The 12777-nt window shown below is 44.9% G+C and overlaps 1 protein-coding gene across 2 annotated transcripts in view; it reads left to right on the top strand.

Annotated features, from left to right (window-relative positions):
- The window catches only part of AP1G2 (adaptor related protein complex 1 subunit gamma 2), a 90650-nt gene that overhangs the window by 48180 nt on the left and 29693 nt on the right, over positions 1-12777 (top strand). For both annotated transcript variants that reach the window (XM_069238191.1, XM_069238192.1), the window contains exons 9-13: positions 1253-1351; positions 1694-1749; positions 6139-6252; positions 7430-7570; positions 10198-10252. In XM_069238191.1, coding sequence (XP_069094292.1) covers positions 1253-1351; positions 1694-1749; positions 6139-6252; positions 7430-7570; positions 10198-10252 — 465 coding nt within the window. The remainder of the gene's footprint in view (positions 1-1252; positions 1352-1693; positions 1750-6138; positions 6253-7429; positions 7571-10197; positions 10253-12777) is intronic.

The following is a 12777-nucleotide window of genomic DNA, read 5'->3' as shown; positions in this document are numbered from 1 at the left end:
TTTTTTTTTTCATTTTAAAATGACGCGACCCTGATTTTTGGCAGGTTTCCAGGCAATACCTGAAGTAATTTGTGGGACCTGACACTGGAAGAGTAGACTGCAAATGAGTGAGGATCACTGCTCCTGCAGTTACACCCACAGTTGTACAGTGTGACATATGTTGTCTAGGATACTGCGGAAGTGATCAAGCTCCTGTCGAGGAAGATCTCAACCTACAATCCCATTTTACAGTGCACCTGCAGCTTGATGGCTCTGCTACAGACCACCACAGAAGTAGACTTCTATAGAAGAAGAGCCAAGGGCTACTCTCAGTGACATCTTCTCTGCAAGGCTAGGAGTGGTGGTGAAGTAACACTGCCGGTGAAGTCTTCCCTGCAGGACACTTGGCTACATGATGCTGTCACAAGGTTCCTTGCTACCCATTACGCTGCCATGCAGGGCGCTCTTCCAAGCTGGGAGCTCCCTAGCCTTGCCTCGCAAGCACCCGCTGTCCGCTGACAGTTCTGAGCTTCCATTTGGAGCACACCATGGTCCCCACCGCACTTTATAGGTGCTTCTCATTGTTTTCACTTGAGTGCCCTCTGCCCTCAGATAGCACTTCATGATCCTGACTTCTCCTAGTCCGGATTTTTTTTTTTACACGTATCTACAGTAGTTCTACTCAGAGTGCCTTGAAGCTTTTTTATCATCTAACTTCCAGGCTCTGAAAACACCTTTGAGTTCTGATGATGATTCTGATATCCACTTAAAGGATCGAAACGTCGACTGTTACAGACCCTATTTGCAGTGCTTCGCTGTAACGGACCACGCTATTCTTGTTTTGGTTGCATATTTTGCCAATATTGACAGGTGTGTATCACCTAAAAGAGAATATTGAGCACTTTTTTTTTTTTTTAACTTAACCCACTGGGCTGTTTAAGTTTGATTTTCCTTTCTCATAAAGTTTTTAAGACTGCTGATATTGTGGGTCTAGGGACCGCTGTTCTGATATACTATGACTACCCAAGGTCCCCGACGGTTCTCTTGTTTCTTAGTATGAGTAACACCCAGTGGCTCTTCTTTCACTGACTCCACGTGTTGGGCTTGCGAATGTTGTTGTGTCCCAGCCTGTGAACTAATAGGGGAGCCCGAGACACAGAACTGCTCTTATAGCAAGACCCCCTGGCCTGGGCTGTAAATGCCTCTGTAGGATATGGGGGAAACCAGAGTGGCCGCTGATGTGCATGATTTTATTTTTATTTTTTTTCCTCAGGTTGCCACGAACACAGATACAAATCGGAATGCTGGGAACGCTATCTTGTACGAGACAGTTCTCACCATTATGGACATTAAATCTGTCAGTGGGCTGCGGGTAAGAAACTTGGATCACAAACAGACCCAAGTGTTAGGAACACTAGCATATACTCCCGTATGTTTACTCAATTATATTTATACGTGTTATGAATTCTGTCTTTGCCTCATCAATTGTCAGTAAGCGAGTGTTTCTTGATTTGCGGGTTGTAAATATACTGAATAGCATGGAGAAAAGATCGAACTTCACCCATGAGGCTCACAATGTGCCAAAAGCATGTTTACGGCATCACCTTCTCAATGTAGTTTCTTCCTATAACACCAAGTCCATCCCTGTAATGCCTTCATTACTCTTCATTTTACCTCTTATTTCATCCATTTACCCTGGTTTCTGTCTTCTCAGGTGTTGGCGGTGAACATACTGGGACGCTTTCTTGTGAATAATGATAAGAATATCAGGTAAAGATGTTATGAGAGAAATACATCCTGTGTTGCTCGTGAGTATCGTTTAAGGAAACAGCAACTGGTATTTGCCCCAGCATCCTTGGGGAGCTGGGCAGCAGACTTTGTGTATTCCAGCTTTTCCTTATCGGAATTGTGTATATATCTCTATGGTGCCTCCACTAAATTCCTTGCACAGTCTTAAGATGCCTTCTCTGATCCCCTTCCCCGCAAATCCCAGGGGTGCATCCACTGAATTAATTCTCTAATGTGTCAGTACCCTCGGTCTGCCCACACACCAAACTGCACTGTCAGTGAAATTAATGCTACACCTAATTCCTTGGACTGCCCAGTAAAACTTTTTTTGAATTGCTTTCTCATCAACATAACACCTGCAATTCATTTTATGTATTCTGGCCATGATTTGTAAGAGCTGCCTCTACAGCCCAACAGTGCATCATCCACTCCACAATGTTCCTTCCACATTCTAGCCAGGACTATACTAAGTTTATAGCACATCTCTGCTGAGCTTCCTTTGAAATAGTTCTATGTCTTGGCTGTTGCCAAGGACTGCCTGCACACCACAACAGTATAACCACTTAATTTCATGCACGTTCCCGCAGTGCATTGGCGTAATTCCTTTTATAGCCCAGATATGGAACCTTCGTATCGATTCCATGTGACTTCAGCAAAATCATTGTGGTTTTGGTGAACAGCTCGATGCAATTCTCAGTAGTACCTCCAATAAGGCACTACCATTTATGAGCAGTGCTTTCAACTAATTCTTATACATCGTGCAGTGCCTTCAATGGATTCCTTATATGCTATGACTAACAGCTAGATGAACAAACCAGCACTGCCTGTTCCAAAGTCCTTCCATATCTACATAGTACTTTCAATTAAATTCTTATTTGTTCTCGTGAAGTACAAGTTCACCAGTCAGTCAATCAGGATTTATATAGCGCGACTAATCACTCAACAGGGTATCTAGGCACTTGTAAGTCCTGGAGGCTCATTCAAATAGCCAGGTCTTGAGGGCTTTTTGGAACTCCGGCAGTGAGGTGATGGTTTGGAGTTGCCTGGGGAGGCTTTGCCAGGTCTGTGCTGCAATGTGGTGGAAGGAGTGCTCTCCTCTTATGCTTCTGTAGAGGCGGGGAGTATGGCACAGTGGTAGAGAGGTGGAGTGTAGTCTTCTCGTCGGTTGGTGGAAATTTAGGCGGTGGTTAAGGTAGGCAGGTCCTTAGTTGTGTAGAGCTTTTTGCGTGGGTCAGCAGCTTGAATGGGCATCTCTCCTGTTCCTGGAGCCAGTGAAGTTGTCTGAGGTGGGGTGTGATGTGATGTTGTCAAGGGGGACCATTGATGAGTATGGCTGTAGAATTCTATATGGTTCAAAGTCTTTTGAGGAGGTGTGCAGTGATTCCCATGTAGTGAGCAATACCATATTCCAGTCGGCTAGTGATGAGGCCATGTGTCACAGTGCATCTTGTGTGCAGTGGCAGCCGCTTGAATATTTTAAGTAGCGTGCCGAGAGAGGAAGCAGGCAGAGAACAGTGTTGATCTGTGGTTTCATGGTGAGCTTGCTGTCAATGAAGATTCTAAGGTTTCTGGCATGGTTGGAGGGTTTAGGTGCAGGATGTCTGATAGCCATCAGGAGTTGTTCCATGAGCTGCTGTTGTTGCTGAAGATCAGTACCCCTGTCTTGTCTGTGTTCAGCTGCAGGCAGTTGTTCTTCATCCAGTCAGCAATATATATATTTTTTTTTTTTTGTCATGCATCTGTGCAAATTGTCCTGGTGGTTGTTGGCGAGTGAGAGAATGGTTTTGGTGTCTCCTACATAGGAGATTATGTTGAAACTATGCGATCTGATGATTTCTGGTGGGGTAATGTATGCGTTGAAGAGCGTGGGGCTGAGGGATGAGCCCTGGGAGACACTGCAGTCAATGTTCTTGGGTTCGGAGGTGAACGATGGTAGATGGATCCTCTGTGTTCTTCTGGTGAGGGAGGAGATGAACCATCTGAGCGCATCTCCTTGGATGTTGATCTGGAGCCGTTTTGCAATCCGCGTCTAGTGTGATACAGTGCTGAATGCTGCCAAGAAGTCGGGGGGGGGATCAGAGCTGGTGTTTCTCCTCCATTGAGGAGGGTTTGAATGTCATTGGTGGCTGCGATCAAAAGCCAGATTGGGAGGCATAGAGTAGCTGGTTCTGCACCAGATGTGTCTTGTGTTGTTTGTTAATTATCTTTTCTAGTACCTTGACTGGGAAAGGGAGCAAGGAGATTGTCCAGTAGTTACATTTGCTAGGATCTGCAGAGTGTTTTGAGTAGTGGTATGACTTTGGCATCTTTCCAGGTGTCAAGAAATGTTGCAGTGGTAATTGAGGCATTGACCAGGCTGGTGAGTTCCTGTCGATCCTTTTGGTTTCTGAGATTGAAGATCCCAGTAGACAATACTAATATGGATCACTTACAACTGAGCAATATTGTGTAATTAATTAGTTAATATTATTGCATAAAAATGCTCATTTTTTTCCTTGCGGCAACTCAAGTTTTCATGACAATTAAGTGGAACAAATTTGGAACAAGTATCCCAAAACAAATATTTATGGAAAGTGTTTTCCTATAATTTGAAATGAAAGTGCATCAGGTGGTAGTTAAGTCCCTCCTTCTTTCAATAGCTGATACCCACCTCCCCAATGATGCTGAATTTGGTGGTCTTTTGGCCAGCCTTTGCTCAGAGCTTTTAAAACAATGGCAATTACTCAGTCTATTTATGGGTCAGAGCTGCTTCCATTGGGCCCCCTTTGTGTATTTGGCAATTTTTGGAAGGGGTATTTGTAGAACATTCTGAATCTTCCTCCGTGTGTTATGTTAGAGGAAGTGAGAGTAGAGTTGTGTGTGATATGGAATATGCTGGTACAAAAACTGTGTAAAATACACCTACTCTTTGCATTTGCGGCCTCAAGATAAAAAAAATATATTTTACTCACTACACCTGTGTCGACATGATGAAATGGTTCTTGCTGTTGAAAAGTACTTATGGGAGGGAAGAAGCAAACTGGCTATGCAGTTAATGGTTAGATGGGTGGATTTATTTGATGTCTTCTCTTTAGGGTCAATAGAGTGGTTACTCTCCGGTGGCCCTGAGGAAGACACTTCATCCTTTTGACCTGCTTGATGTCCTTATGTTTTGATCAGCAGTGTTTGTGTGACAAATCTTCCATTTCGCTAAAAAGGAATTGGATGATAGGTCCACGATGACATCACGAACAGCACCCATTCTGGACTCAGATAGGCTCACCATCTCTGGTGGTTCTTGGCACACCATCAGACTGTAGCTTAAGAAGCAGAAAAAAAGAAAAACAAGGCTGCTGTCCTTTTCTATCTATGCCAGGATCCGCAATAACATCCCTGTATCAAGCCGGCCCACGCCAACAGTGCTTCACTTAGGTAGAGAGTTGAAGATGCACCTCTTTAAAGAACATTATATGACAGTACATTAACATTACACAAATCACCTACCTCTTCTATCGCTCACTGACTGCTCTTTGAGCCGGTACAGCACTGTCTATTGGCTGGAATAACATGTACAAACATCCATACATACAATCAATTCTTCCTGATCTGCGGAGCTAGATCCTTTGTATGCATTTGGCTATAAATACACTTGGTGCTTCCAGCTTTATCTCCACAAACGAGGAACAATACCAAACATTGTATTTGTTGGCTGAATATAAAGGCTGATTTAGAAGGTATTTTTTTGTAGCGGTTTATGTTCTTGAAGCAAGGGAGGAGATGGCAGTGTTCTGTATTCAGAAAATAATGAGTTATTCACGAGGCGGTTAAGTATTGAGGCAGATGAACTCACCGAATGTTGTACTAGACCAGGTCAGTATTTATGTAGGGTGGGAAATTAATTATAAGGAATATTCTAGAATTGTATTGTTTTTGAGAATGTTCTTAAACTTTTTATTGAAAATTCCAGCAGAGCCTTCACTAACGTCATGCAACATACATACATACATATCTTCATTACATTTCTTCCACATTTGAGGAGAAGGTGTTCACTTTCATGGCATGCGAAAATCCAGCATCCGTTTCTGGCATTTAACCTCTGCTTGTCATTGTTCTACCGAAATTGGTCTCTGTATGTTTCTGCTTTTAAATAGTATATGGCCTTCTTCGGGAGAGTATTGTCTGTGACCCCTCTCTGTATTTAACCTTGTATTTTAAACTCCATTGTCTGTAGAGTCGAGGTGGGAGAGGAAGGACGTGGAGGGTGGGACATGTGCCCGTACAGACAGTAGTTACTTGTGACATTGGATGGGGCTTAGAAACTGCTAAGGTTTGTGGTAATAGTAGGGTGGCGGTGGGATTCCCTTGCCTTTCTCACACCGGCTTTCTTTGTAGATATGTGGCGCTCACCTCGCTCCTGCGGCTGGTGCAAACCGATCACACGGCCGTCCAGAGGCATCGCAGCACCGTTGTGGATTGCCTTAAAGACTGGGATGCCTCCGTGAACAGGTGTGTGATCAAATCGGGGAGGAGGCAGAGGGGAGGGGAGGAGTGAGCAATGGGAGAAATAATCATTTTACGTGATTGGATGAATCCAGAATGATGTGTGGTGGAGTCTGAGGCGGCGAGTGAGTGGGTTAGAGATGAAGTGCGGATGTTTGGGATAGTGAAAGGATGAACCAGTGAATGGGACTATTTGCCCAAGGTCATGAAGAAGGTGTCCTGCCACGACTACTATTTTACATACGTAGTTGCGTTGTGTGACTGCTGGGATTACTGCTGTATGCCCTCGTGCATTCTGATAACCACTGTACTCGTGCAAATGGTGTCTTCTTGCACTACTAGATAGATATCTGTTTCCTTTATGCCCTCTGACCTCCAATGTGCCACTAACATAGGGTCACAGGACCCCTGTGAGTCTTTACTTTAATGCCCTTTTCCTTCATGAACTGTTAACGGTTGTGCCTCTAAGACTGGGCCCTGCGCTCTGTGACGCACTACACTGGTGTCCTTGCCCTAAGAGCAGGGCCACTGGAATTATGCAGCAGGGAAGGGCAAAATGATGCGGCAAGTGGAGCCAAATTATGCGGCGTAATGCGCATTTTTTTGTTATAGAATTCTTTCATTGTTCTGACATTTTTACTCCTGTTAATGTCTGGGCATAGGCTGCAGGTTGTTGGTACTAATTTAACACCTAAATACAGCAATAAGCAGCAGAAAAGAGACAACTCAACCTCGCCAAATGGCCTTCCGTCGCGCAGCAGCACATCGCTGCGTTTTAGTAACTTTTCAACCGTTTGAGCTATAGACAGATGTTTTTGTTTAAAATCTATAGATTATGTAGCAGGCGATGGATCATGTGGTCAATGCGGCAAACCCGTAATTATGCGAAAAACGCCGCGGCCGCACAATCGCATATTTTCAGCGGCCCTGCTTGTGAGATTGTGCTTTCTCATGTTCAGTGTCCCCATCCTACAGAGTCCGGTTATCTGCGACTTGTTGCGTTAATGCTCTGTGCCATCAAGCCATCTTTTTGACAGGGTTCCCAGTTGATCAAGCCCTGCCATGTGTAACACTTAGATTGATGCCACGAGACGTCGCCCCCTGATCTCTAGTATCCCCGTTACGTAAGCCTCATAACGCCCCCACATTAATACCCCGTTTCCTGCCCTCTGTCTCCACTCAGGAAAGCCCTTGAGCTGAGCTTTGCACTGGTGAACAGCTCGAACGTGCGTGGGATGATGAAGGAGCTGCAACATTTCCTGGAGACTTGCCGACCCGAGCTGAAGGCCGACTGCACATCTGGAATGTTCCTGGCGGCAGAGAGGTACCAGTCAATTTACACCTCATTCGATTTGCGCTTTGGGTATCAAATCACGCGTTTCATTCAGAAAATCCCTCCCTGAGACTTGCCAAGAGGTGGCGAAGGAGCAGTGGTTCCTTCACCATCACAGAACAGCGTAAGAGTGGGGCTGGTCAGTGGCCTGCAGGCAGTGGTGTGGGCACGCTATCCGTGGGCTGGGGGTGCGTGATAAGGTTGCAGGAGCTCTAGTAGCCGGGGGGCGGTATGTAACTGTGTAGGGAGCTGTTAGCTATTATGTAGAGCCCTGCCATTATTAGGCTACAAGCAGTAGTATAGGGGCGCTACCACTGGAGTGCTATAGATAATGCTGTAGATACTGGTTAGCCTGGGGTGTGTCAACTGGGGAGGTTGTAAGTAAACGTGCAGAACGTTCCTCTAGTGGGGCTGCAGATGACGAAGGAGCAGTCTGGCCACGAATGGAACGGGTCGGGGGGGGGGGGGGGTGTTGTCCGCTCCTAAAATGTAATAAAATTAAGTTAAAAAAAAAAAAAAAAACACTTACTTTTTGGCGTGATACCGCCCAGCGCTCCTCTTCCCTGCCGGCTGGGAGGGCGCTCCCAGACAGATTGGGAGCCTGTGCAGGCTCTCTCCAGACGGAGAGACTCTACAGCCAGCCCGAGATGGCCGGCCACCCACACATGAGCTCTGAGGGGGCATGTCCCCAGCACTCCCCTTGAGAGCACGCAGCCCAGTGTCCCCGCCCCTTTACAAGGAAACAATAACAAACAGTTTGTTATCGTTTCCTTTTAAAGGTTTTGCAGCTGTGTGTGTGTGTGTGTGTGTGTGTGTGTGTGTGTGTGTGTGTGGGAGGGAGTGTTCGACTGGGAATCGACAGTCTGAGCGGGCACATATCCTATACTCTGGGACCATGGAGAAGGAACTCCTTTATGAACTGGTTATTTTGTAGTGTTAGCCAAGCAATGCTGCACTCCTTTGAACCTGGAGAGTAGGAAACAAGTCATAAACAAACAAAGGCAATGCCAGTCGGTCTCGCTTACCTTCATATAAGAGTCCGAGTCAATTTGCATAGACACTGCGTGTTTACAGAAGTCTTCCATGCCTGCCAAGATTGAAGTTGAATGTAGCATTCACATTTCAGCTGCATTTTTAGAAGTGACCGCTAGGTGTCACCAGAAGCAAACCTGTTGTTTAAACATGGATATGTATGAAATGCTGTGTTCGGAGCAGAAAAAGTGATGAACCCACCAACAGTGAAACAAAAAAGCTCACCTGGGTAGTTCAGACACAAAAAGAAGAGGAATCACAGAAAGGGAGGCTGAAGTTATGACTGGCACGAGGGTGGAATAAACAGCCAGAGATGTGTGTAACATGTCGTCCGTGGCACGTTACACACACCTCTGCCCCAGGCCAAAAGGGGACAACCGGAGTACGCATAGACACAGGGCCGGCTTTTGGGCGGTGCGGCCGCACCGGGCACTGACCTCATGGGGGTGCTGTGCTTAGCAATAACTTCCGAAACTTGCGATTTAAAAGCACCTGCTGAAACGTTCCTTGTGCGTTCCGCCTTTAGGAAACTATTACAATGTCAAGATAACTCTTGTGATTAGTGGCAGTTTTGACTCAACATAAAGTTCAATAGAGGGTTAATATGCGTACTGCAAAAAACAGAACTATGGGGCAGTTTTCTTTCAGCCCTTAGCTGCCCCCTAATGCCACCATGTGTGCATCATATTAAAAATACAGCGCACCATGGCAGTAGTTAGGGGACTAGCATCAGAATTTTTTACGCTAGTTCGGTGCTTTGCAGGATTAGCGTCAAAAATATTGTCGATAATGTTGCAAAGCACCCAGAGGCCCATTGTAACCAAAAGAAGCCTCCTTTTAATGCCTACCCCCAGCATGTGTTTGAAGTGCCAGAAAAAAATAAACGCAAATAAATCTGACAGATTTCTTTGCATCGTTTTTTTGGCCCCACTAATGATAGGATGCCTCTTTACATACATTATGCCTGACACAGGAATAATGTAGCGCAAACAGTTACAAAGTGGTGCAATGCATGCTTTGCGACACTTTGTAATTATGGCCAGCCTTTACAAGAGCTTTGAAACACATGAATCTGTCTGAAAGGGGAGCTATGAGGGGCACATTTGCCGGGTGGTAGCAAGTGAAACCAAGGAGGAGGTCAATGGGGTAAGGGGTGCCAAAATAAACTACCACACAGGGCGCCACCAGTCCTAAAGCCGGCCCTGCATACACAAACAGCCATTACACATAGACTCCTGTGCTAGTTATACGGACTCTTCACAACTATGTCCAGGGAGAGCTCGGAAGTCCGTACTAAAATGCATCCCAACTAAATTAAAACTGTGTAAGCAGGCTTTAAGGAATCCTAACAAATCTACCAAAAACAAACACTGATGAAGATTCTTTCTGTATCTTCTCACTTGATGGGTGGTTTCTCAAACTTGAGTTTTCCCAAGTCAAACAGAGCACATTTAAGGGTCTCTCTGGAGGGTGACTGTGGACGATGCTGGTCATGTAATAATGGTAAGCTAGTTTTGGACAAGTGTTTGAACTCCAGTAACTCCATCTCTCTCTTTTTCTCTCCTCACTGACGTCTCCTGCCTCAGGTTCGCACCCTCCAAGCGCTGGCACATAGACACCATCATGCAGGTGCTGACCACGGTAAGTTAGGTCTAGACTCCCACCTCATCTCACACTGCCCTGGATGTATGCAGTGAATGTTATTTTGTGGTGTGGGTTGACTGTCAGTTTGTAGTTGCAGAGAAACTGTCTATCTTTGTGACGTGAGCTACTATTCAAGGGCCCTATCCCACCTGCTTTTGTACCTGTGGCTGACTAGTTGAAGTCTTTCATTTGAATGAATTGAGTGTTGTGTCTCTAAAATGCAGCCGGTGTGCTTGGGTATTTCCCTTCCTGCCCCCCCTCTCCCCCCCAAACAGTAAGGTTGTACACAAGGTTTGTAAGCACTCGATAACTGCAAAGATGCAACTGGATGCTGTTTGTAAAGAACAGCTTGTGTCACATTAGTTTGGTGCAGTGCCGAATTAGCAAATAGGCAAAGTATACACCAACTTATGGGCCCCACTCCTTTTAGGGGCCTGCAACAACAGATCAAAATAATATTGATTTGATCTTGAAAGAAAATTAGAATCACGCTTTCTTAAATTGTTTCCAACAGATAGAAAAAATGAATCAACTCAAAGAAATGAAAATTTTACATTAGATTCTATAGAGTAAATACTGTATTAATATAATGTACCCATTAACAAGTTAAAGTACATAAACCATAGATATCAGATTCACATAAGTTTGTCTCTTAAAAGCTCATCTTTTGTCAGCTATCGGTATGTAAAAAAAAAAAAAATCTGTGCAAACTACATACGTTTAATGTTTAGCTTTGTGTAATAAAAGCGGTTTATTCAAATTGTTGGTTGGTAAAATTAAAAACATGTTAGGAGATAATTTGCGAGGGGGCCCCGAAAGTTTGACTGCCTAGGGTCCTCCACAGGAGTTTATCCGGCACTGGTTTGGTGCCTATCCAGTGGTAGCTGTTGGGGAACATTTATTCATATTTCAGGTACAATTTAGCACATGTTGTGACACTCTGTAAGCGTCAGAGTCCAGTCAGTAGTATTTCTCATTTCTAAAAGAAGCGTACATTTAATACACCGAATGATGGATAACATGAAAATGGATCACAGCAGTGAACGTCAGCGGTGCCCAGCACATGCTGCTGCTAAGCTGTGTCTCGAAACAGTCTGGTCATGCTGTGGTTTTCTACACTGCAACTAAGTGCTTTTAAGATGGTTGAAAAAGGATGGGCAGGATCTCTAAAAGGGGTGTGACCAAAGATGCATAATTAGATATCCTTACCCAAAGATGTGGCCTGTGTAATTGAGGAAGTGGCTTAAAACATGTGAATTCAAATCCTGTGCTTCACTCATCACTCCATTTCTGTTATTATATTCAGACATATCACACAATGATAGACATTCACTTAAAACAAGATAGACCTTGTTAGCAGTTTCAGATCAATAGGTAACAATAGTAATTTTCTTGTGAACAATTAGAATTTAAATTGAGACTAAAGACATTTAGCTCCTGCACAGACTTCAGTAATGTTTAATTCGTAGAGTGTCTCAGTCACTCCAGCTTTTCCATCCACACCACTTTCGCCTACAGTGTCTCATTCTGACAGGCTAACATATCTCATGTCATCATCGTCGCACAATCAGTCTTACCACTTTGTCCTTTCTGCATGCACTTTTTTGTGTCATCTCCTCTTCACTATGCCGTCTCTTATATGCACTCACACTCACTCAGTCTTTTGCTCTCTTTCAAACCCTCTCCTCTTCCTCCCTCCTGCAGCATTTTAGGTCTGGATTTTGACAGTGCGTTCTTCAAGTTGACCTGTTGATGACAATATGACCGTATACACAGAGTGGACATATGCTCTCCCTTTTAACCATTGACTTTTTTGAAAAGTGTATTTCAGCCACTGACTGGAGAATTTGTCAGTGTTTTAGCTCAGCCCAGTAGACAGCGGTGTAGCTGTAGGGGAGTATTTGGGGTGTGACAGTTCGCAAATAAATGCATCCTTGGCTGGTTGTTGGGCCCTGAGTCTGTTGGCACAGGTGGTGATCCAGTTGTTGAGGCACTGGGCATTTCTGTCAGCGTCGTCGGGGTGAGTGGGATGGTGTAGGTTGAGGATGTTTATCCATGCTTGTTGGGTGATGTTTTGCCAGTTACAGTTCCAGGAGAGGGTGTTGCTGTTGACATGCTTGTAGGGGTGATGATGTTGAAATGGATGATAAAGTGGTCTGTCCAGGTGAGTGGGAGGGTGTGGTTGTTTTTGGATGTGTTGCAAGTGGAGAAGATTGAGTCCAAAGTGTAGCCTGCTGTGTACATGGGGCCATTCACGAGCTGCATGAGGCTGACGTTGAGGAGACTGTACCGAAGGGTGGTAGTGTTTGGGTCAGTGGAGTCATCCAGATGGAAATTGAGGAGGAGAAAGTTTTTGGAGCTGAGGGACACAGGTGTGATGAGGTTGCTGAAATTTCGTATTGGGCCTGGTGGTTGGTAGGTGAGGATTCCCTTGGTGGTTGAATTGCTGTCCATTTGGATATTGAAGTGGAGGTGCTCAATGAAGGTGGTGTCTGTGCTGTTGGTACACTTTATGTTGTCTT

This window comes from Pleurodeles waltl, chromosome 6, assembly GCF_031143425.1.
Source record: "Pleurodeles waltl isolate 20211129_DDA chromosome 6, aPleWal1.hap1.20221129, whole genome shotgun sequence".
Classification (NCBI taxonomy): Eukaryota; Metazoa; Chordata; class Amphibia; order Caudata; family Salamandridae; genus Pleurodeles; species Pleurodeles waltl.
Note: the sequence above shows the minus strand (reverse complement) of the source record. Positions and strands in the feature narration are given on the sequence as shown.